This window comes from Cervus elaphus, chromosome 18 (genome assembly GCF_910594005.1).
Source record: "Cervus elaphus chromosome 18, mCerEla1.1, whole genome shotgun sequence".
In the NCBI taxonomy this organism is placed as follows: Eukaryota; Metazoa; Chordata; class Mammalia; order Artiodactyla; family Cervidae; genus Cervus; species Cervus elaphus.
In genome coordinates, this window is record NC_057832.1 from 31741986 (window position 1) to 31764775 (window position 22790).

The 22790-nt window shown below is 36.3% G+C and overlaps 1 protein-coding gene across 6 annotated transcripts in view; it reads right to left on the reverse strand.

The window, feature by feature from the left end:
* ETV1 (ETS variant transcription factor 1) overlaps positions 1-22790 on the reverse strand; it is a 94728-nt gene that overhangs the window by 20137 nt on the left and 51801 nt on the right. For all 6 annotated transcript variants that reach the window (XM_043872961.1, XM_043872960.1, XM_043872959.1 and 3 more), the window contains 2 exons: positions 21526-21714; positions 16939-17186 (listed from right to left, as the gene is read on the reverse strand). In XM_043872961.1, the coding sequence (XP_043728896.1) occupies positions 16939-17186; positions 21526-21714 (437 nt within the window). The remainder of the gene's footprint in view (positions 1-16938; positions 17187-21525; positions 21715-22790) is intronic.

Sequence of the window (22790 nt, forward strand, 5' to 3'; positions counted from 1 at the left end):
GTCCCCTCCTCCTCCTGCCCCCAATCCCTCCCAGCATCACGGTCTTTTCCAATGAGTCAACTCTTCGCATGAGGTGGCCAAAGTACTGGAGTTTCAGCTTCAGCATCAGTCCTTCCAATGAACACCCAGGACTGATCTCCTTTAGGATGGACTGGTTGGATCTCCTTGCAGTCCAAGGGACTCTCAAGAGCCTTCTCCAACACCACAGTTCAAAAGCATCAATTCTTTGACATTCAGCTTTCTTCACAGTCCAACTCTCATGTCCATACATGACCACTGGAAAAACCACAGCCTTGACTAGACGGACCTTTGTTGGCAAATTAACGTCTCTGCTTTTTAATATGCTGTCTAGGTTGGTCATAACTTTCCTTCCAAGGAGTAAGTGTCTTTTAATTTCATGGCTGCAATCACCATTTGCAGTGATTTTGGAGCCCAGAAAAATAAAGTCTGACACTGTTTCCCCATCTATTTCCCATGAAGTGATGGGCAGCTTAGATACGGGGACAAGGAAAGAAATACAGATTTAAGAGAGAAAAGATAAAAATTCAGGTCCTTCATTTACTACTAATAAAGCTATATGACTTTAGATAAGCCATTTTCAAAGTTTATATAAAATAGAGGACTGAGTCACATGTTATCTGAGTCGGCTGATCTTTGACTCTCAGTTTGGAAGTTCACTCACCTAACCAGAGGTCAATTCACGGTGAAGACTGAAGTTTCAACCTCAAGACCCTCCATTTGCAAAAGTGCTGCTGAGACCTTAAGCCTAATTTTGTATATGCCATTTCATTTACTTTTTCTTTCAGGTTCCACATTTTATAAGTTGTAGGTACCTAAAACCTGGGTCCAAATCTGAGTATAACATATATAGTTTCCATAGATGCATAAACATGATTAAGTTGATTCTATATCCTGTATGTATTACTAAAGATTTTAAAGCAATATCTACAAAAATAAACATATACAAAAAAAGGGGTTGGGGGGCCTTCCCTGGGGGCTCTGCCTGCAATGTGGGAGACCTGCGTTCTATCCCTGGGTTGGGAAGATCCCCTGGAGGAGGGCATGGCAACCCACTCCAGGATTCTTACCTGGAGAATCCCATGGACAGAGGAGCCTGCCAGGCTCCTCTGTCCATGGGGTTGCAAAGAGTGGGACATGACAGAGCAACTAAGCACATACAAAAATAGATGTTTAAAATATATATGACAAGATTGCTATTTAATATAAGAATACAACCTCCTTTCCACCCCTTGTAGTAATCATATAACTTCTGAACAAGTAATAGCATTTAAGTGAATTGGAATCTAAAGGCTCTTCTCTCTTTTTAACTATCAGTCTATAAACTTTCATGCTATAATAGATAATGACCATTATTTAGCCCAGATGTCATTCTTTTTAGGTCCGGAATGTTCCATTTTTATTTATTTATTTATTTATTTCCATTTTTAAAGTCTATCTGAGTTTCTAAAAATTTGCCTGGTGATAAATGTCAACCAAAATATGAGATATCATTTCACAGAAAAAAAACATATATTATAAAATCTTAGTCAAAAATATCTTAATGGCGATCCTTAATAGCAATAACATTGAAAAGCATCCAGCAATCAATAGTTTACAAGCTGAAAATAGTGTCACACTCATTTTCAAACATTTTATTGCGCTTTGCCTTCTTTAAAGTATTATGCAGTTTATAGTTCCAACCCTATAAAAGGCAGGGTTAAACCTTGTTTTCTGATATCAGTGCTTATAATAGGGCTGCAGTGGAGCTGATCTTCTGGGTCACCAAATAATTAGCAATCCATTTTATCCCAACTTTTTAACCAATGGTACTTCAAATTAATGTTTAATGTTATTTTGATTTATTGCCAAGGCATAAGGTCCCTCATGCAGCTGGGCCTGGAAGGGACTGTGTTAATGACTCTGCCATCAGCTCAGCAGCTGCTTAGAGGCAAGCATTTTGTTGAACTGATGTTGACACCCCGCCACTAAATACTTTTACTGACTGCTGCTCAGCTGCAGTGTGGCTGTGAAAACAGCTGGCTGGCTCTGGAGGCAGCTAGAAAACGTACAGGTTAAACTCTATTATATATAAGTGGGACTAAATGTAGTCCTTCCTCCCCAGAGGGGGAGAAGAGAAGTTCAAGCATTTCTGAGAAAGTTGAAGGGCCAGTTTATAAAAGTACTCCAACATCACACAAAACAAGCATAACTCTGGAAAACTAGACATTGGACATCAAAGGTAGGATTCGATGGGTCATTTCACTAACACTCAGGTATTTACCGAACTGGACAATTTATTGTTTTCTGCTGTGCTTTAATATTCTTCATAAATTCTACTTATTAATCTATGATGTTTAAAGTATACTAATTTAAAATTCACCATAAATTAATGCCATAAAATACACCTGGTGCCAGGCTTCCATTACACTTCCAAAGGCTCAACTTGTGATCTAAGTTCTAAAAAAAAAGGACCAAACAGCAATTATTTAGAAAAAAAAAAAAATGCATACCTGAGAATATATTTGTGTTTATGCTAGTTCTTATACTATTTATCACACCTCAGAGTAAATAAAATTAACATCTAGCTCTTGAAATTGAGACACTCGGCTGCATTGTCTAAATTCAGTCTGTCTTTAAATTCAGCATCCTTTATACAGAAAAGAGAAGCCTAAAAAAAATATGGTTAAGAGGAGTTTATTTCCCTAAAGTAACTAAAGTCATGTTATCCTAAAGTGATATCAGTTAATTTATGACCATCAGAGTGGGTCAGACTCTAATCAAATTGTAGAAACATTTCCAAAGTGATTATTCAATCAAATGACTAACATGGTTAATTAGGAGCCATAAACATTGCTCTGAAGTTCATCAAAGTAATGACTTGCCCAGAAAAATTACTGCTAATTAAATTGCCTGCTGCTTTCATTTCTACCTTATCTAATAAAAAATCCAACCAATGAAGTTTGGCATTACATTTTAACTTTTGCTAAATGCTCAACTCAGATCCAAACTAGCCAAGTGGCGACTTCAAAGGCAAATGTTTTGTAGCAGGGAATGGAGGCATTTCATACATATTCATTTATGTTTATTCATGAAAAAAACTTCTATAATTCAGTGACAATCATAAGCTGCAGTTTAGCCTATGCACAAATGTTAAGACGACTGAATATTTACACTGTCTTAATATGCATCCATAATTATAATCTTAGGATCATTAGTATGGCAGTGATTACAAACATATACCTTGTCATCTAAGAGACCTAGTTTTGAAATCTCAGTTCTGATATTTTGTGGGAGCAAAACATTTTGTTAGTTATTTAACATCTCTCTCAACCTCCACATCTGTAAAATGGGAATCACAGTGATTTCCTTCAAAGATAAGACCATATGGAACAAGCCATGGATAACATTATGCCCAGTTTCTGAGAACACTAAGAATTCAATACAAGGTACTTATTATTAACAGAATCTATTTTTAAGTGAATCTCACAAGTATTTAAAGTGTGTGAACGACAGTACTTACAACAAAAAGTAATTATGTATCAAAATTATTTTTGTATCTTAATTTTTTATTCTTATATAAGGTATCTACTGAGATGGCTGACATTGCTTATTCAATGCTTACTCAGTAATATTCTTCATAAATATATTAACCTGTGATATTTAAAATATTGATTTTAAATTCATTATAAATTTATGATGTGTAAGGTTTAAGTGAGATGCTCCATTATATTTTCAAAATATTTGGAGGTACTTCTTTTGAGCTTCCTTTTTGCAGTATTATCCCCCAATATTTGTTGCTATATTAAAAAATTTTAAATTCAGTCTGTAAATTGAATCATGCATATTAAATTTAGGATAAAGGATTTTTTTAAATTTTGAAACTTATGGATCAAGGAGCATGACATAAAGACACAGCCAAATCAGCTTGCAGAAACTAAATGGCTTATAATTTGTCACAGATGAGTTCATGGTGATGAAAGCTGATCTAATATGCTGCAAAAATGCAAAGCAGCGGAACACTGTTGTTACTTTAATGCCCTAATCACTGTGGGGGAAGTTAAGAGTAAACCAACACCCTAAACCACCTGACTTGATTAATCTTCACCTTTAGTAATACTGTTAAAATTTCCTTTAAATAAAGATATGAAGGTATGAAACTAAAAACTCAGTTTCTGTTTCTTGACCCGCACTTACAGCTGCATTGGGAAATATAACACTGATTTGGGAAGCTCTACCAAAGATCTGCCCACAAAGGGCAGTTGTGCATTTGCCAGGTACTTTTCTGGTTTGCCTAAGTGCTACCCTGCACGGAATGAAGGTTCCTCTTCAGGGCATGGTTAGCCTAAAGTTTCTAGGAGCTGAACAGGCCAGATCAGAGAGGAACTATCTGCCACATTTGTATGAGACATCCCTATAATGTCTTTAAACTGTTTGTTATAAAATAGTGTACAAACCTGAAAACACTCCAGATTGCAAATTCTAATTAAGAGGAAAAGCACCTCACTTTCATTTGATGCTGGTAGTTAAATTCCTAAAAAAAAATAACCGGTGTGATAACTTAATTAAGCATTCAAATCTCTAAGAGTAAATGAGAAATCCCAGTAAAATAGTACAACATTGGATGTTGTATTTTAATGTGATTTTTACTTTCATATCAGTGTGCAATGCAGGGATGGATTGATTACATACGTAACTAACTCACTCCTTGAGGAGGTGATATGAGAAAATCAAGTTCACCTAAATTTGTTTAATGTATAATGATGACAGTGGAAAATTTAGCACTTTAAAAGCCCAGGGCCAAAATGAGTATGTTGACATACATCAGAAATTAACAGGTACTTGGTGAGAAATATGTTTGTGTGTGTGCGCATTTCAATGTAAACATAGCAGTTTAAATAAGTTTTGCAAAAACATTTACCAAAAAAATATTGAGCTGTACCAAGAACTAATGACATCACCTTCATTCAAGAAACATGAGTATTATGACAGATCTTGCCTAAGTTTTGTCTGTCTTAAATTTAATTTTTTTGTTTCTACTCATTTCCTGGCAAACTCACAGTTTAACATTTAAAATCAGAAGGTTTTCCAGGGTACATAAATAACATAAACTTCATAAGGATGTATTTAAAAGCAAAACTATTCACATACATACTAGTGTATCATCCTTTGACTCTGCATATCCACTTGCCACATGAATAGATTTTTGTATAGCTGATCAAGAAAACATATTTTATCAAGTTCCCTGAAAAAGATGCTAATGTGATAATTTTTTTTTACACCCATACAATCTTTCTATTATGTAACAAACCTGAAAATAATTAGTTCTAAAAGTAAGGCCCAGTATTAGTATGTTTGGATTAAAGTGTGGCGAAATCAAGTGTGATGGCAAAAAAGTCAAGTTTTATAAGAGGTGTCTGTTGTCACTCACAAAATTTCTATGTGAATGTAACAACGTAGTCATTGAAACTCATGTGAAGAAGGCAGAAAAGCTGGAGTTTTACTTCATTCACACTTAGATGGGAAATTTGTCATTAGGATTTTTAGTACACTGTAAAAATAAATAATGTAAAATCTGCAGAGATATTTCTTTTGTCACAGTTCAGATGTACTGAATCTCCTGATGACATAGGAGATTACGTTTTTGAGGACAGAAAGAGAATTATGTCAGTCTTTGTATGCCTAGAATAGTGTTTGCAAAGCTTTACAAAAGAAAAAAAAAAGCATAAAACAGTGATCTGCAGTCAGATGTTTTTAAAACTTAAAGGCTATATAATCTAAAAGAACTAAAGGACAGGGAAGCCTGGCTTGCTGCAGTCCATGGGGTCGCAAAGAGTAAGACATGACTGAGTGACTGAACAACATAATCTAAAATAACAGCATAGACTGTACCACAAACTTCTCTTGGAAGCATCTGTTTTTAGGGTGAGGACAATATCCTACACAAATAACAACCACATTCAAACAGGATTGGCTTATTGTGATCTAGTTGGCTCACTGTTTTACAAGTTTTACAGGCCTGTGGAGGTTTCGTTGTCAAGAGTTGAAAATAAAGCTGAAATGATAGGAAATACAGTTTCATAAAATAAGCACAATTTTAACCTTGACTATTTATTAATATTAGTCTTAAACTTCTGACAACTAGTAGAAGTTTAAAAGAAAAGATACCATTAGTTGCCCAAACAAGCCACGAAACAATTTCTGAGGTGGGGGAATTTTTTATGATGAGTTTCAATACTGAATTGTTCCCTTTCTGGAATCCACGTGATCTGAAAAAATACATCATGAATTTGTCCTCTCACTTTCATTTCTCCTTGGATCACCACAGGATTCAGATGATTTCATCTACTTGCTTTGAACACGGGTAGTCCTAGTAATACGTTGAGTAGGATTGTTTCATTAAATTAGAAACGTCCTAATACTACAGTGTCTTATCGGCCATACACAACATGATTGTTTTAATGTAAGAACATCTCTATTCTGTCTTATCCTTTAGCACCAAAGTGTATTTGTAAATGTTAGCTATCACGGTGGCATTTCATTCAAGAACTAGCAACAATCTTGGAGGAAATCTCGAGAGGATAAAAATCATACCAGCAGAAATCCTTTTTATAATTGCCTGGACCCTTAGTACTTGAGCATTTTACAAGCACAGTCATGTTGAATCCTTCAGTCAGTTCAGTTCAGTTGCTCACTCCTGTCCAACTCTTTGCGGCCCCATGGACCGCAGCACAAAAACGCAAGAGGTGTGGGGATCATCTGTCCCTTTCTATGAATGACGCAGCTGAGGACAAAAGAGGTAACACCACCCGCTCAGCATGACACCAGCAGTAAACAGCTAACAGGTCCAGGGTTCAGTATAATGTTTCCAGTGTCATACAAAGTGGGTGGTTTTATTTTCTAACACTAAGAATAATAAAAACAAGTGGATGAAAACAGTGAACTGTGAGCGCCCACACTGAGTGGAAGGGTTAGCAGAAAGGAACATTTAAGGATACTTTTCTAAACTTCAGAGAACAGTAAATCCATCACAATGACACATGCATGTCATTCTTTTAGCTTTGCCTGGCTCTGTTTTTCACATGTGCCTTTGAATAGCTGTCTCTGTAAAATTTTCAAGACTGTATTAGAAGTAATTCAATAGAAAACGCACATACAGTATAACAACAATAATGAGCCATTTAATTTGACAAAAGTTCCTTGAAAAGATTTCCACTAAGTTATACACATGTTAGGTAAAAATATTTTATGAAATATAAAGTCTCCTTTTTCTCTAAACTATTAAATAGGTAAGTCACTAAAGGATAGAGTATAAAAAATTCTATAACAATATTCCAAACCTAAAAATATATACTCAGATACATACACTCGTAAAACAATATTTATCTGCCCTCTCTTATTCACTTATGAAACACACACAGGGAGAGATTCAAATGTATTTCCTTAAACTGTCTCATTTAATTGCAAATCTTAAGTTGCACACGTGAAAACAGTTGTATATTCATTTCACCCACTTGGAATAAGCATTTCTGGGCCTAAGCATCGTGGTCATTTTCTTTAAAAAGAAACTAAAAATCCCACCCTAAAAAAGTACACTCCTCTCCCCGTTCTAATTCCCTTTTTTCATGCTAGTACAACTCACAAGCCAACCATCCCTCCCTTCCCCCTTTCCTGCCTGTAAAATCCAAGTTAGACAAACACTGTGTGGCTGAAATGACATATTTGAATGGAATTCAGACCCACAAGTTCCTGTTTATGTTTCTGATTTGAGAATGTTGTCTTCTCCGTTCACTATACATTATGAACACTGCACGGCCATAAATAGTGTCAGGTTACATGCAGGCAGGACCAATGAGCATTAATCATTACTTCCAGTCAACTGGCAGAAGCAGCAGCTGATGGAACACTACACCCTTCAGCTCTGTATAAATGGACATTCCAGAGAGTCAGAGTGTGTCTGTGTGTGTGTGCGTCTGTATGTTTTTCCTTTCAGTCTCCATTTTATGAATGAAACTCCAGGCTCTATAGAGTCCATTCATGTAAGAGAAATGCTTACAGGGCTCTGCCTCTAGGGATCAATCAGTCATGGGTAAAACTGATATGATTGGTTTAAAACAGCCTTCAGCCTTCCATTACTGACTTAAAATGCAGTCCCTGTCCATTTGACCTGTGTTAATGCATAAAGAGTAAATCCAGACCATGGTCTCAATTCTCAAATCAAATCACTAGCCAATGCCACTTACTGTAACTGTAGATTTAGAGCATATTGAAGTATTTCTTAGAAAAACTGACAGAGTGGACCAAATCTTGGAGAGATTTGCTATTTTCACTCAGAACTGAATTAGGAAAACTCATATGAGATCTGATAAGCAAAAAAAGGCAATGTCAAGTTGTGAGGCCAATCCATGACCTCTGTTATAATAACAAGATCAATTAGGAAGACACCATCATCACTTTTCACATTTGAAGCACCTAAAAATCAGAGATTATGTGACCTACTAATCCACAAGTAACTGGCTGAATAAAAGAAAATTATCTTTGGATGTCGGAGAAACAGGTAAGATGTTACTATTTTCTGAATGACCCAATAACTCATTCCTTTCAATTCCCAAGTGATTTTCCAATTCTTTGAGTGACAATTTTAATGTTAAGAGGGAAAAAAAAATCAGTTGCCATGTTTCTGGAGAAAATGTGACCATAAGCAAACGATGTTCTGTCATGGAGTAGGGCCAAGGCTTGGCCTTTGAGAGTATTAAATATCAGGTACAAAAGGCCAAAGTTCATGGAACCATAATCATCCCTACACTGGAAATTACTAAAGATGGCAATACTTAAAAATATCTAGAGTTTTTAGGAGGGAAGAAAGCTATTTATGAGCAATTAAGGGAACGATTTGTAAAGACTCAGTCCACTACCAAATACTGGTAAAACATATCATGGGTTTTATCAGCCATCTGTAACTTGGTCCTTGACTCTGAAAGAAGAAAATACTTCTTTCTTCCAGTGACCTGAAGCCATTTTGCAAAATGGCTGCAGTCAACAATCCCTGGATAGATCTTTAACTGGTTTCTCAAGGAATCTTCATTATGCCTACAGAAGAAGGAATGAGAAGGAACACGAAAAATGAATGGTCTTTGGTTTTAAATGTATGCAAGATTTCCTAATACGATGTTATAATAATTTAATATTTATCTTATAATTTCTAATATCTGCCAAATAGAATGATAGAAAATAAAGTTACCACCATATTTAACTTTGAACTAAAATTAAAATAGTTGACATAGCCAGGAGGAGAGATGGTAAGGAAACCTAGATTATGTCATCCACAGAGAATACAGAACAGAAGAATACTGAAGAGTCAATATATATTCAATTACTAATTCTTGAATAATATTCTTTTTTCAAGGCTTAAAAAAAATTTCAGTATTTAGAACTAGTTTTCATGGTGGTTCAAAGATATGTAAGGAAAAATAATGAAGTAAAGCTGAAAATTTACAAATGTCATTATTTCATCTTTTTAAAAATTAGAGTTATAATTATCAGCCTCGGGGCCTCCCATTTTGGAAACGACAAAGCTTTATGGTCGAGCTGGAAGTGTAAAATAAGTATCAGGAGCCCTTCTACTCTCACGGTCCCGTCTAAATCTAATTAGCGTTTTCAACAGTTCTCTTTTGCCTTCACTCCACTCATTATTATTTCTTGTATGATATTTTTGGTTGTTTACTTATGTATAAACCAATTGTTCATTAAGCATGTAAGAATACTTATCATAAAACATATAGGAGGGCAATTTCCCTAAAATAAATACATATCTCCTCTTATAAAGGAGTCAATAAAAAAAAAATAAGATATCCTGATGACAGAATTCCTAAGATATTACTATAGTAGTAGTAGTAACAATCAGAATAGTAATAATTTAGAAATAAACTACTGAGTAAATTTAGCCTTCTGAACTGTCTGTTTTCAATTTTGAGCAAGCTGAACCAGTTGATGAGGCCCTGTCTTCAACCCAACAAAGCACTATTTACTCATATTTCTATGTGGCTGCAGAAAATAATTATCTTTTTCTTGCTCTACTAGCTATTGATTTCATCCCATAAATTTAAAACCATATTCTAAATTTTACAAGGAAAATTCCAAGAATGCTCACGAAGAGCAATGTTAGGAATTACTTCTCTATTTTCTTTGCTATTTAAGATGAGTACCCATCAACACAGCAAAACACAGAATAACATTTACAACATAAAAATTTTCTCTCACCATTTCAGAAACCCAAGACTATTTAACTCGATGACTGCAGTGCCAGCTTGGGCCTATGTGAGTACCAGATATATTTGTCAGTTCTGACAGTTGAAAGTTAAACACATTTCTAGTTTTTAACATATTTAACATGAGCTAAATATTTTGCATTTATTTTATCATTTCTCTGCCTACATATAATTTTTCTACATGCTAAGAACAGATAATTATTCTCTAAATTTGAAGGTTTGTCTACTGGCATTCATTAAGTCCTCAGATGATGAAGAAGTATATGGTGAACATAAAAAGGGTTGCTTGGATTTAAAAATGAAAGTGAGAAAAGGCCCACCTTATTTTTCCAAATGTAAACTTTCTTTACATATTACAGTTCTTCATAAGTTCTCTACTAAAAAATAGATTGAGCCGACACCAGTTTGAAAATGACTCTTGTATTTTAAGCCATCAAGCAATCAAGTGTTTTCAAAGAGTGAAGTGCACTAAGAAAGAAGGCTCAGACAAACCCAAAGTTTACATAATCAAAGAATTCTTTAGCTGGCTATGACACTGATTTGCTACCTTTCCTTCTAATTATCATTCATCCTTTTTCAGAAGAACTATTAGGAAAAGTCACTTATCTGACAATCTCAAATTTTGATGATGTTTATGGTGTATTTTTAAAAAGGAGACAGAACACATTTTAATCCAAAATATCATTTGAGGTTTTATATCTTCCTATCTTACAACAGTGAGTACCTAACAATCAGAATAAAATTTGAGGACTATCTAACATGAAATGAATGCCTTCAAATTAGGAAAAGCATCCCTTAGGTTTCAGTGCAAATGCTTTCATTACCCTGTATCATGTAGAGCTTTTTAAAATCAAATGCAAATATTCAGGCTAAAATTAGAGAGAAGAATAAATACGACATCTAACAAATTATGAATTAAAGAACTTTACTTTGGACAATTATATAGAAAGACTGTGAACTGTACACTAACTAAGAATAAGAAAGCCAAGGCTGTTTCACAGAGCTGTGCAACTGATGGTAAGTTAACCTGAATAAGCCTTGGACATTCTATCTCTACAGTGGAGTGTAAAGAAGGAATTTCAATGAGGTGATCCCCAAGAGCTTTCATGAGCTTAAAGACTTATGATTCTACGAAACAGCTATTTGTGTCAATTTCCCAACTGAAAAGAATGCTGCATTTGCCAACCCATACATGTGACATGCCTCCAAACTGAAAGAAGGCCTCATCAGTACCAGAGGGAATGAGCCTAAAAAACACAATTACAAACTACAGAAACATTTTCCTTAGAAAACAGGATCCCAGCTTTCTCCCCTACCCTCCTGAACTACTTCCTTCCCTCCTAAAGCTACAAGCACGTGCTTTTCCCCATTTTCTTATTTCAGAAACCCTTCTTCCTGTCTCTGAAAGTTCTTTCCCTTCTTCATTCCCAGCTCCTGGCTAAAACTGCCCCACCACATTGGGGGGAGGCAGTTTTTCAAATTAATTAAAGTAACAGAATAGGCCCTGAGTGTTAAAAACACTTTATTAAGGTATCACCTCTCCAATCAACTACTGGGTTAAGATTTTTAGTAACAACCCCAAATGCAAAGTAACATAAGAGCATTAAATAATGGGGACTGCCAGCACAGTGCAAGGATGAACCTGAAACTGACCAAGGATCATATTCATTCTCCTCCCTCTCTAAGGCAGCCCTGGAAACAAAGGAATACAAAGCCAGGTTTGCAACAAATGAGACTATGTCCTTCTTTATTTAGCCTTCCTTTTACTTATGGGACTGATGTGATTAACTTGGACACTTTTCTTCTTCAACTCTAAATTGGTTGATACTTGACAATTTAATACTGTACTCTGATTAGAAAAGCTGTACTAAGCACAATTAAAAGACAAAGCACTGTACAGACAAAGTAGATACTGACGATAATATCACGGCATATATAGTGCTACAGTATTTCTATACTGGGTCTTATTTTTGCCTGAGCCACAGCTGACATGTATAATTTTTTTACTCAATAGTCTCATTTCATTAAATATTATTAAAAGTCTGACTTCTAATGACTGCATAATATTTGCTATTGAGAGCCATAACTTACATTACCAATTGCTCTATGATATTCCTCCACCACTAAATATTCATCATGTGTCTTCCCTTCCATAAGATGATTTTCTGACAGTGAAAAAACCTGATCAAAGTGTATGAACATTTTGTGCTGATATTTTCTTGAGTTAAACTTTAGTTTCATGTGTTCACCACTCTCCTAAAAATACTACCCTTAGCTCTCCAAAACCAAAACGAAAGACCAATCAATGAACACATAAATTCTAACAAAATATGTTGTTGCGAATATCTAAAATATTTACTTCATTGGGCATTCAGAATCTGCAAAACCTCATTTGTGAGTATGCAAATGGGAAAACAGCCACAATTTTATTTAAATAGAGCACTGTATTGGATGCACTTCATATGGATGAGGCACACAGTGCTTATTCAATTCTTTTTACGGAGTCACTCGGCCACAGGGGCAAAAAAGAAGAAATCGGATTGGATTCAGTAAAACCCAACCAACCAACAAAAAGCCTGTGTCCCTGCTTTGTGTAGCGATATTAGGCTAGAGACACAGAGAAGGAAAACAACAATAATAGATAATTACATCTATTATTGTACTGGACTGTTGAGAACTTAATATTATAATCATGATCATATTGTACTGGTTCATCAAATTGGCCCTAAATATCAATTGTTTTTTATCTTTTCAGAGCCCTCTGATCCAAGTTTTTTTCCCTTTCTCTTCATATAAATTTCTACTCTACTAACATAATATTTTGTAATTTTTAGCTTAAATACTCAGCAGTTGAAATTGCATTCCTGTAATTATAATTATGACTAATAGACCTTCCATTTCCCATGTCATAATTAATGTCAGGCTTTATTAGAGCATAATCATGTTGCCTTTTCACTTACAAAGCTTCTTTTATTTTCACAACATTTATGTTATATTGAATTAAGCAATGAAGAGTTCTAGAGGCCTTCTTAAAGGACAATCTGTGGATCATAGATGCTGAATAAAAGGATTATGAAATGTTTTTCGCATTGTCTTTAAATCACATAAAGTAGTTTCTAATGTGCTATTTGTTCAAAGTCAGTAAGTCAACTAAGCACTCAATGATTCAGTGATAAATACATTAAATTTTCTAAAAAAGACTAATAAATTGCCAGCAAGGATGCAAGAACTAAAGACAATAAAACAAAATATCTGGAGATCATACTTGTGACAGCAATGACTGCCATATGCAGCAACTGGGAAGTCAGAATAACACATCTTGAAAGGCACAGGTTAATTTTTCATCAGCCCTGTTACACAGTTACTATAGTTCTTTAGACCACACCCATTCAGAAGATGGATTTACTATTTAACTATTCAAGCAAAACTGAACTGTATCGTATTGGCAATATTGAAATTAGAATTCAAAGGTACTGTCCAACTTTAACAACTTGAAATATAATTTAAAGGGGAGAAAGTAACATACATTAACAACTTCTTAAATATTAAACAAATATTCCACAAGTCATTTGCAAGGTAGATGGTAACTTACAAAAAAGATGCCCTATGTACCTTTAAAATAGGATACTGCACTCTTTATGGACTGAATGATCAAGTCCCCTAAAGTTCATTGTGAAGCTTTAATGCTTAACATGATGGTATTTGGAGAGGAGAGCTTTGAGAGGTAATTAGAATAAGACCAGGTCATGAGGGTGGGGCCCTCATGGTGGAATTAGTATCTTTATAAGAAGAGAAAGAGAGACCAGAGCTCTGTCGCTCTCTGCTACTTGATGACACAGTGCGTAAGTAGCAATCTGCAAGTCAGGAAGAGGAGACTCATCAGGAAATGAATCTGCTGGCAGTTTTGATCTTGGACTTTCCAGCCTATAGAACTGTGAGAGTTAAATGTCTGCTGTCTAAGCTTTCCAATTGATGGTATCTGATTCTAGCAGGCTGAGCTAAAGAATGGACTATCCTTTTTTGGTTGTAAGTAACTGAATCTGTGCCTCTGAAGGCCAGACAGCAACTGACTTAGAACTCTATATTACATATGGCCCAAAACTAATGCAATTAAACCTCACAGTATCAGGTTTTTTTTGTTGTTGTTTTTTTTTTTGCCCTCATTGGATTACTTAAATCTTTTTATTTGGTTCATATCTCCTTAAGAAAAGTTACACATTCTCAATACCATGTTATATATAATTTTACATATGATATAAATATAAGGAGAATGTTATATAATATAAATATATGCATATTTACATATAATAATATAAATATATGGAAAACCAAAGAATCAAGAAAATGAGTCCAATTATAATCTTTCTGAGATATAAAATCATTTCTAGAAAACATGAAGAAATTTCTAAAAATGCTATGCCTTGCAGGTCCTACTGAACCAATTATTTGGGCTATTTTAAATGATTTACATGTAAAGTTTCTTGAAATCACAATGAATTCAAGAAACTGTGTAGCAAATTAAAATGTGGTTTGGAGAATCAAGATAACATCAGTTAACAGGATTAGAAATTTACATTAAAAAACAAACCTTATCTAGAATAAAGCCCATTGTAGTGCAGGGTTCTTAATTATGCACATAAATCATAGACAAATATAAAAGGTTCTAAACTATAACCACTATGGTACATTTTAGGATGGTCTTGAAATTACAGGGTCTGGGACAAGCATTCAAATAAAGTCCCTCACACCATATGTTTAAATTTTTAGAACAATATGGGGATTTCCCTGGTGGTCCAATGGTTAAGACTTTGCCTTTCAGGGCAAGGGGTGCAGGTTTGATCCCTGGTTGGGGAACTAAGATCCCAGATGCCTAGCAGCCAAGAAACCAAAACATGAAACAAAAGCAATCTTGTAACAAATTCAACAGAGATTTAAAAAATGGTCCATATCAAAAGCATCTAAAAAAAAAACCAAACAACTTTTAAAACCATGAATCAGTCCAACAAACTTATACATAAATAACGTTCTCTTTTCCTATTTGAAAATGTGACAACATAGCAACTTGGAAGGCCAGGTCAAACCTTGACTTTGGGGAAATTTCTAGGATGAGAACTGAAAGAGAAAATGGTATGGAGCATTTTCAGTCTTCAGACCCCAGCCCACCCATTTCCTGCCTCACTTCCTATATCCCTCAAGCCCACACTGCTCCATACCACAGGACTCACACACCAAACCTATGGCTACAACCAAGCCCCATCCTCATCCTCTCACAAACAGCTGCCCCTTGGCCACCTTCTTGGACTTAAGAGGTATACACAAGAGCAATGTGCTCTGTGTAACCAGGCCTGGGATGAACTTGCTCCGGTCCTGGACGTAGACTCAGGGCTGACTGGGCAGGGAAGGCATGGGTCCTGGGCAGCTAGCGTACCTTCCAGCAGTAGAGTCAGTCTCTCAGCAGAAATTCCCCTTAGTTCTTTGAACTTCTTATCCAATGAGACAGGATGGCCAGAAGGAGGCTCTCAGTAGGGCTCCTTCTTGCTGAGCTTTAAGATCAGTTTATAATGAAACAGGTAACTTTATACAAGTTAACTTGAGACAAGGAAACAAGACCAGGAGACAGATTTCCTTCATCAAGTGGAACTGATAGAAAAACTCAGCAGAGTTATGCCTACAGAAGCAATAGTTCCTTCATAAAGAATATCCATAACTGTATCCACGTGAAAGGAAGTCACTTTGCTTTCAAATATTTTTAAGTCTACAACCATCTATTGATCATGCTTATAGTAATGTTAGCAATTTTTCTGCTTGGTGCCCTTCTTAGAAGCATTAGCTTTTATTTCACACTATTTTTCAAAATTCCCAAGATTTCTGAAAGGCAGGTGTCTTGATTTTGAATTGTAAGACAATTCAAAATGTATTCATTTTGTAAAAAAAATTCATTTTGTTTCAATATAAGACACTTTATTTTGTAAGTGTATTTTGAATGTAATTCATTTTGAATGTATTCATTTTGTAAAATAAAATGAACACAGATTAAGTAATTTTTCTGAGTTCTCAAGGTTGAATATAGGCAAAGTTTTTGGTAACATTAACAATAGATGAAAATGTTCTTTATTTCCAGGTAACTCCAGTTCTCCATTTTGACATACTACTTAGCAGGGCCTTTCTGGCTCAGTGAGATGAGAGCTAAGCTCTATTATTGCTATTTTTGCTATTCTTTGTCCAATATGGAAGAATTCTTCTTTTTGAACTCTTGGAATCTTGCCATACCAATAAAGAAAAAAACAGTTAATAAGCAATAAGTTAGTACAGAATATCACCTTCTGTAAATACTGTCATTAAATAATGCCACAGGAGCAAATGGAAAAAAAAGCCCAGAATTAAGAATAGAACAGCCCTGTTACTTTCCTGGCCTGCGATAAGAGAGCTTAATTTTGCAAATTGTACTTTTCCTCAAACAGGTTTCAATTCTAGACATTCTTTCAACTGTCGACTCATGCCAAAATGGTTTGAAAGTCCAACCCTTCACATAAAGAGAAAGATTCAAAGAAGGAATAAATCAGAAAGTTTCCACCAAAAAACGGTCAGGAGCCACCTAAACTGCAGCCAACACCAATGAAAGGGACAAGCAAGTGAAAAGATACCATAAATGTAACTTAAAGCACAGGCCTACCTGAATCATATGCAAAATCTCTGGGCTCCTGTTTAATCATCAGAGGAGGGGGGAAGCTTTGGCTGGCTGCACCACCAACCATGGTGCTGTGTTCATACACTGGGTCGTGGTACTCCTGCTTAAAGCCTTGAGGTGGGAAGGGGATGTTTGGCTCAGACATCTGCCGTTGGTACATGGGACGTCCTTCCCTTGGCATTGTTGGCAAAGGAGGAAAGGAATTACAGGGTTCAGAAAGTTGGCGGCGAAATCTGGGGAATAAGAGAGCACATTTCAAATAAAAAGGTAACAAGGAATACCCTTTAAAAATACTGGCACAATTTTTAACCGCTTAGTTAGTGAACATGACACCAGCTGACTGACCCAAAGTGTAAATCTTTAATGAAGATGAGATTTCTCCTTCCTGGTTCAGTAGCAACATGCTTTCTAATCATAGCACACCTTGTGTTCCTCTTCTAATTAGTTCCATTCAGCACCATTTCAGTATGTTACCAGAAGTTAAAGATGGGCATCAAGCAAGCCTAAGGAGAGCAATGTAGCATTTGCAAGAAATACATACCCTGACAGTTAAAATGCCCCATGAGAAATCAACTCGATACTCACCAAGTTTCCTTATGAAGTGAGTTCAAATAATTATAGACAAGGAAAAAAAAGCAAAACAGAGACTCTGGAAAGAATCTGATCTCAAATTGCATCATCTTTTAATTGTTATCAAGCTAATCAACAAACAAAAAATCAACCAAATAAAAACCTCCTTAATGGTTTTCCATTTCTTACCATCAGTTACTGAGGCAAGAAGAAAGGAAATGGGTGGGATTTTTCAAATGGGTGGGACTCTTACATCTTCAACAATGTCCTAAAGAACACTGTATTCTAGTGAGAAATTAAACTGGGCAATATTACAGAGAATGAATCCAAGCTAGTTTTTAAAGACCACTTCTTTACTGTCAGAACACTGGACTGGCTTCCAAGAGTTTCAGACAAAATATCAGGTTGATAAAAATGAGCATAAAATACTACGGCAGCCCTCTGAAGATGGAAAGAACATGCCTGCATCACATAGCATTCAACACGTCATGATGTTAGGTCACGTGGAAGCTCCGAGGCCTCGGCAGTTTCTGACGGTGAGTTTCTAGACTCCTTCCTTCTTGGTCATCTACTGTACTGGCTGACTCATCACATCATCATTCAGTTCTGCGTGTCTCATCCTAATACCACTGACCCACCACAAAGATGTGGATTAATTAAAGAGTTAAAAGTGCTCTAAAATGCCCAGGAGTGCTTAAAAATAAACCATCCGACATTTCTATGAGCAAATGTATGCCTGTTAACTCCCCTACACCCTTCTAAAAGCATTCCTGTGACTTTAATTTGGAGAGTTAACATTTAATTTTGGTAACATTAAATGAAAACAAGGAAAAAGCAAAAGAATGGCAGAGCAACTGCTTTAGCGTTTCTCAGAACACTCCACCCAGTGATTTAACTCTAGCCTCACCAGCTGCCATTGAAAAGCACTGAAATTCCACCTACACCTGCAGAAAACCAACTTAGAAACTCAAATATTGCCAAACAGTTAGGCTGACTGGCACTGCATTCATTTCCCTTCTCTTGCTTATTTCATTAGCCAAAAAAAGAAACAGAAATTATCATTAAGAACTGTCAAGGAGTGAATGAGAAAATTGTAACTTGAAGTGAAAATAAGAACTCTTGCTCACTTGGGAAGCCATACAAAGAAGTTAATAATACTTCTGCTAAAAGCTTTGTTTAAAAAAAAAAGTCAAGCCATTTGTTTGCAGGAGTCAACGTGATTCCAGTTGGTACTCACTGAGGACCATGCATATATCAACACACATATGCTTCCTAAGAAACTACAAGTTTGTGGTTACGTTCTTCTGACTGATGGTAAAGAGAAATGGACTTAGAAGCTTCTGGAAGACAGTGCATGGGTAAGGAGAGCATGCTGATGAACTCTTGGGTACAGAAAAACAGCGTCTCAGTGATGGGAAACAGAGAAAAAGAGACAGGACTCCTGCACAGTGGGTTCAGGGAAATGTGCCAAAGGGCTGGACCGAGGAGCAGAGAGAGGCTGAGGGGAGGAAGTGGGGTGCAGCCCAGTTGGCCACGAAGTGTTCCCTGAGAGAGGTTGGGTGCTGGGCTGGAGGGGGCTATTTGGGGACAGGATCTGTTCCCAGAGCAAATGTGCCATTTATAACTGAGGGACTGTCATTTGGTGGCGAGAGCTCTCCAAGAAATCCTCCCCAGAAACATACGGCTTCAGAGATTTTCCTGGGATGGGCCAGCTGGTACTGGCCTCCACGCTCCACGGGGGACACTGGGAAAAGACCTGAGCTTCCCTCTCCTAGTTCCGGGCCGGCTGTTCGCAGTCTCAAATATTTGACTTCAAGTAGAGAAACTCAAATGGATTTGGCTATGGCATCTCCAGTTAGGTCACCTAAAAACAGCCACACGGCTTGTTCAGCAGTCACCTTCCATAAGAGAGAACTCCAGAGAGTGCCAACCACGCCACCGCTAATTCTGACCCTCGTCTGAGGGGGGAGAGGCTTGGTACCAAGAACTCTGGGAAGTCCCCAGAAGTAGACAAAACAAAACTTGCTTTTTTCTGCATCGTCCTCTCTATCCCCCCATCAGTCCTACACAATGTGCATCTGTTTAATGGCCCACCCGGCAGTAAGATTTCTTTCATCTGTATTTACAAAACTGTTTACACAGATGCTCATACCATTACACTCTGAGAAAGTCTCAGGTCCACAGGGTGAGAAGAGAAAGATAATGGACAGCGTTTCATAACCAAAGCACAAGAGGACACAGGGATGGAAACCAAGGTAGAAACATTATTACTTGGTTTCATGCTGGAAAGAATGAATGCTCTCATCTTATCCTCTCATATCAGAAGAGTGACTGAATTTGAGATTGAGTCCCATTAAATAATCTATAAAAAGCAGATCTGAGTATTCCCTTATTTTAAGAAAGTTGCCAGTGGCACATCTTTGGGTTTCCTCTGCTGATCTGGAGGATTCCTTTGGTTGAGTTATTTTGATAATGGTGTGTCAGAACCCCTTTGCACAGGCTTATTGTTAAAATCTGGGGTTCCCTGGTGACTCTGAAGGTAAAGAATCTGCCTGCAATGCAGGAGACCTGGGTTCGATCCCTCGGTTGGGAAGATCCCCTAGGAAAGGAAATGGCAACCCACTCCAGTACTCTTGCCTGGAGAATTCCATGGACAGAGGAGCCTGGTGTGCTGCAGTCCATGGCATCTCAAAGAGTCAGACACGACTGAGCAACTGAACCACAACATACTAATCATGCTCTCGAGATTATACCTGTTGTATCTGTTTGGTAGAAATACTACTATTTCATGGCATGTTACTATACATCTCTTTCCAATTCCACATTCAGGGTTGTCATACTGATAGCTTGGAATCTGCCATGCGGGCAATATTTACATCACAGACTCATCAAATGCTACAGATCAAAGTCTTTGGGGTTTTCTTCCATAGATCCTATTGTTAACCATTTACCAACACACCACTTGCTCTACATAAGTACAGGGTGGAAGGGGAAAAAATAAATGCTGTATACAACTGAACTGTGCTTTTAAGTTGTATTATTAAGGCCTCTAAGGATCCTTCAATATTTTATTTAAACACAAATTTTTAAATCTCTAAGAGTTGAGAATTACCCAGCATAGCATATTCTCTAGCTCTATGTTGTGTCTTGCCTTGTTGCTTTCTAAGTAATTCTAATTCAGTCTCTACCACTTTAATGTTATATTCTCAGTGTTCAGGGTCATGCATCTACTGACATTAGATATCCATCACTTGGAAAGGAGGAAAGAGAGTTCTGGCATATAAGTTCTCTTCTGCAAAACTATGTACAGCTAAACCAGTCAGTCTAAGGTAAAGAACCTAATTCCATAAGCCATCTACTAAAATTAGTCTCCTAACTTTATTTTACAAGTACACACATATGCTCATAAAAATGGGATGATCTGATTTAAAGTTTAAGTGAAGCAATTTAATTCAAGCAAACAGAAAGGGAAATGTTCAAATGTCAGTATATAGATTAATTTTCCATTTTAGCAACCAATTTAAATGTTTATAAAGGAATGTTTATAAATGACCTTCTCCACAAATTAAAGACAGAGCAAACTCTCAAAATATTTTGCACAGATGTGCAAAATTAATACACTCACCTTGAATTTACTATAGGTCCTAGGAAGTGGTAAAAGGAATTTCTTCCAAGAATGCTAAAAACAGTTTTGCTTTTTTTTTTTTTTTTTAATGGTACTTGCAGTTACCAAGGGATAAGGGGTTGGGAGGAATAAATTGGGAGATTGGGATTAACATATACATACTATCATTGATATAATAGATAACTAATAAGGATGTATTTCATAGCACAGGGAACTCTACTCAACTCTGTAATGACCTATATGGGAAAAGAATCTAAAAAAGAGTAGATATACACATATGTATAACTGATTCACTTTGCCGTATAGCAGAAACTAACACGCATGTTGTAAATCGACTGTATTCCAATAAGCCTTTTTATAAGGTACTTGCACTTTACCTGTGATCCATGGGGTAGCTGCTGTCTTGGATGGGCTGCGATGGAGGGAGGTGAGCTGGGAAGGCGCGGTCAGGTTTTGAAGTGTGAGCTGAGCTGGGAGACGCATGGTGCAGGGGGGACACTGGAGTGCTGGATGGTGTTGGGGGGTTGGAGGGCCTCATTCCCACTTGTGGCTTCTGATCATAGGCACTACCCAAGAGACAAGAGGAAAGAGAATGTGCGTTTCTTGGGAAAAATCAAAACTCCGTTTCCGCCCCAGACAATTCAAGGAAAGAAAAAATATTTCAGGCTAAAGACCTAAGGAAGTTTAGAATGGTATGGTTTTTGGGTTTTGCAATTCTAGAACATGTAATCATCAAAACAGCCACACACTTAAACAGAAAATAGGATAATGTATCACTTGGAAACAGCATAAATATAAATCATCTATTTTTAATACATATACAAACAACACAGCATAAAGAAAATCTCTGTCAGCAAAAGCAGTGACATTATTTCCATCTATTCTTTGTTGTTGTTTTTTTTTGGCCACACTGTGAGACATGAAGGATCCTATGAGGGATCAAACTTATGCTCCCTGCATTGGAAGTGTGGAGTTTTAACCACTGAACTACCAGGGAAGTCCCTATTACCGTCTGTTCTTGATACGTCTCCTTAAGCAAGTTTCATAGATCTTTTCTAGATCATTAAATATTTCTGATATTATAATCCTTCTACATTACAGAAGACTTTAGAACAAGAAGTCGTATCAGTTTAATAAGATACAGATCATACCTGACTCGCCTTTATTTGTTGTAGAATGCTAAGAAGCCGATGCTTTTGCCTTATTTTCATTCTTCTAGTGTAAAATAAATGATGCCTGGCATTAACTTCCTCACATGAGATAATAAAGATTTATGAGGCAAATTAAAACGTCTCTGATATATTTAAACCTTCTTGGAGCATAAAATAGGCACAAAACAATGTTCTTAAGAATAAAATCCTGTTATCACAGACTAACTTCTAAACATAATTACAAAAGAATAAAATGAGTAAGCTTGTTTTTATACACATTAGGAATTTAAGTTGCAGTCTTTAGCATAGTTCTCAGGGATATGATTTAACTAATTCTTCTAATCTAAAAATATTTTATTGAAAACAAATTATATTTAAGTTTCTGAACAAAAAATATGTAGGTTAAAATACTCTGTTTCCTGTTAAGATAAAAAGCATTCACCAGTATATTTTTTCTTTAAAAAAGAAACTTAAAAAAAATTGACTTATGT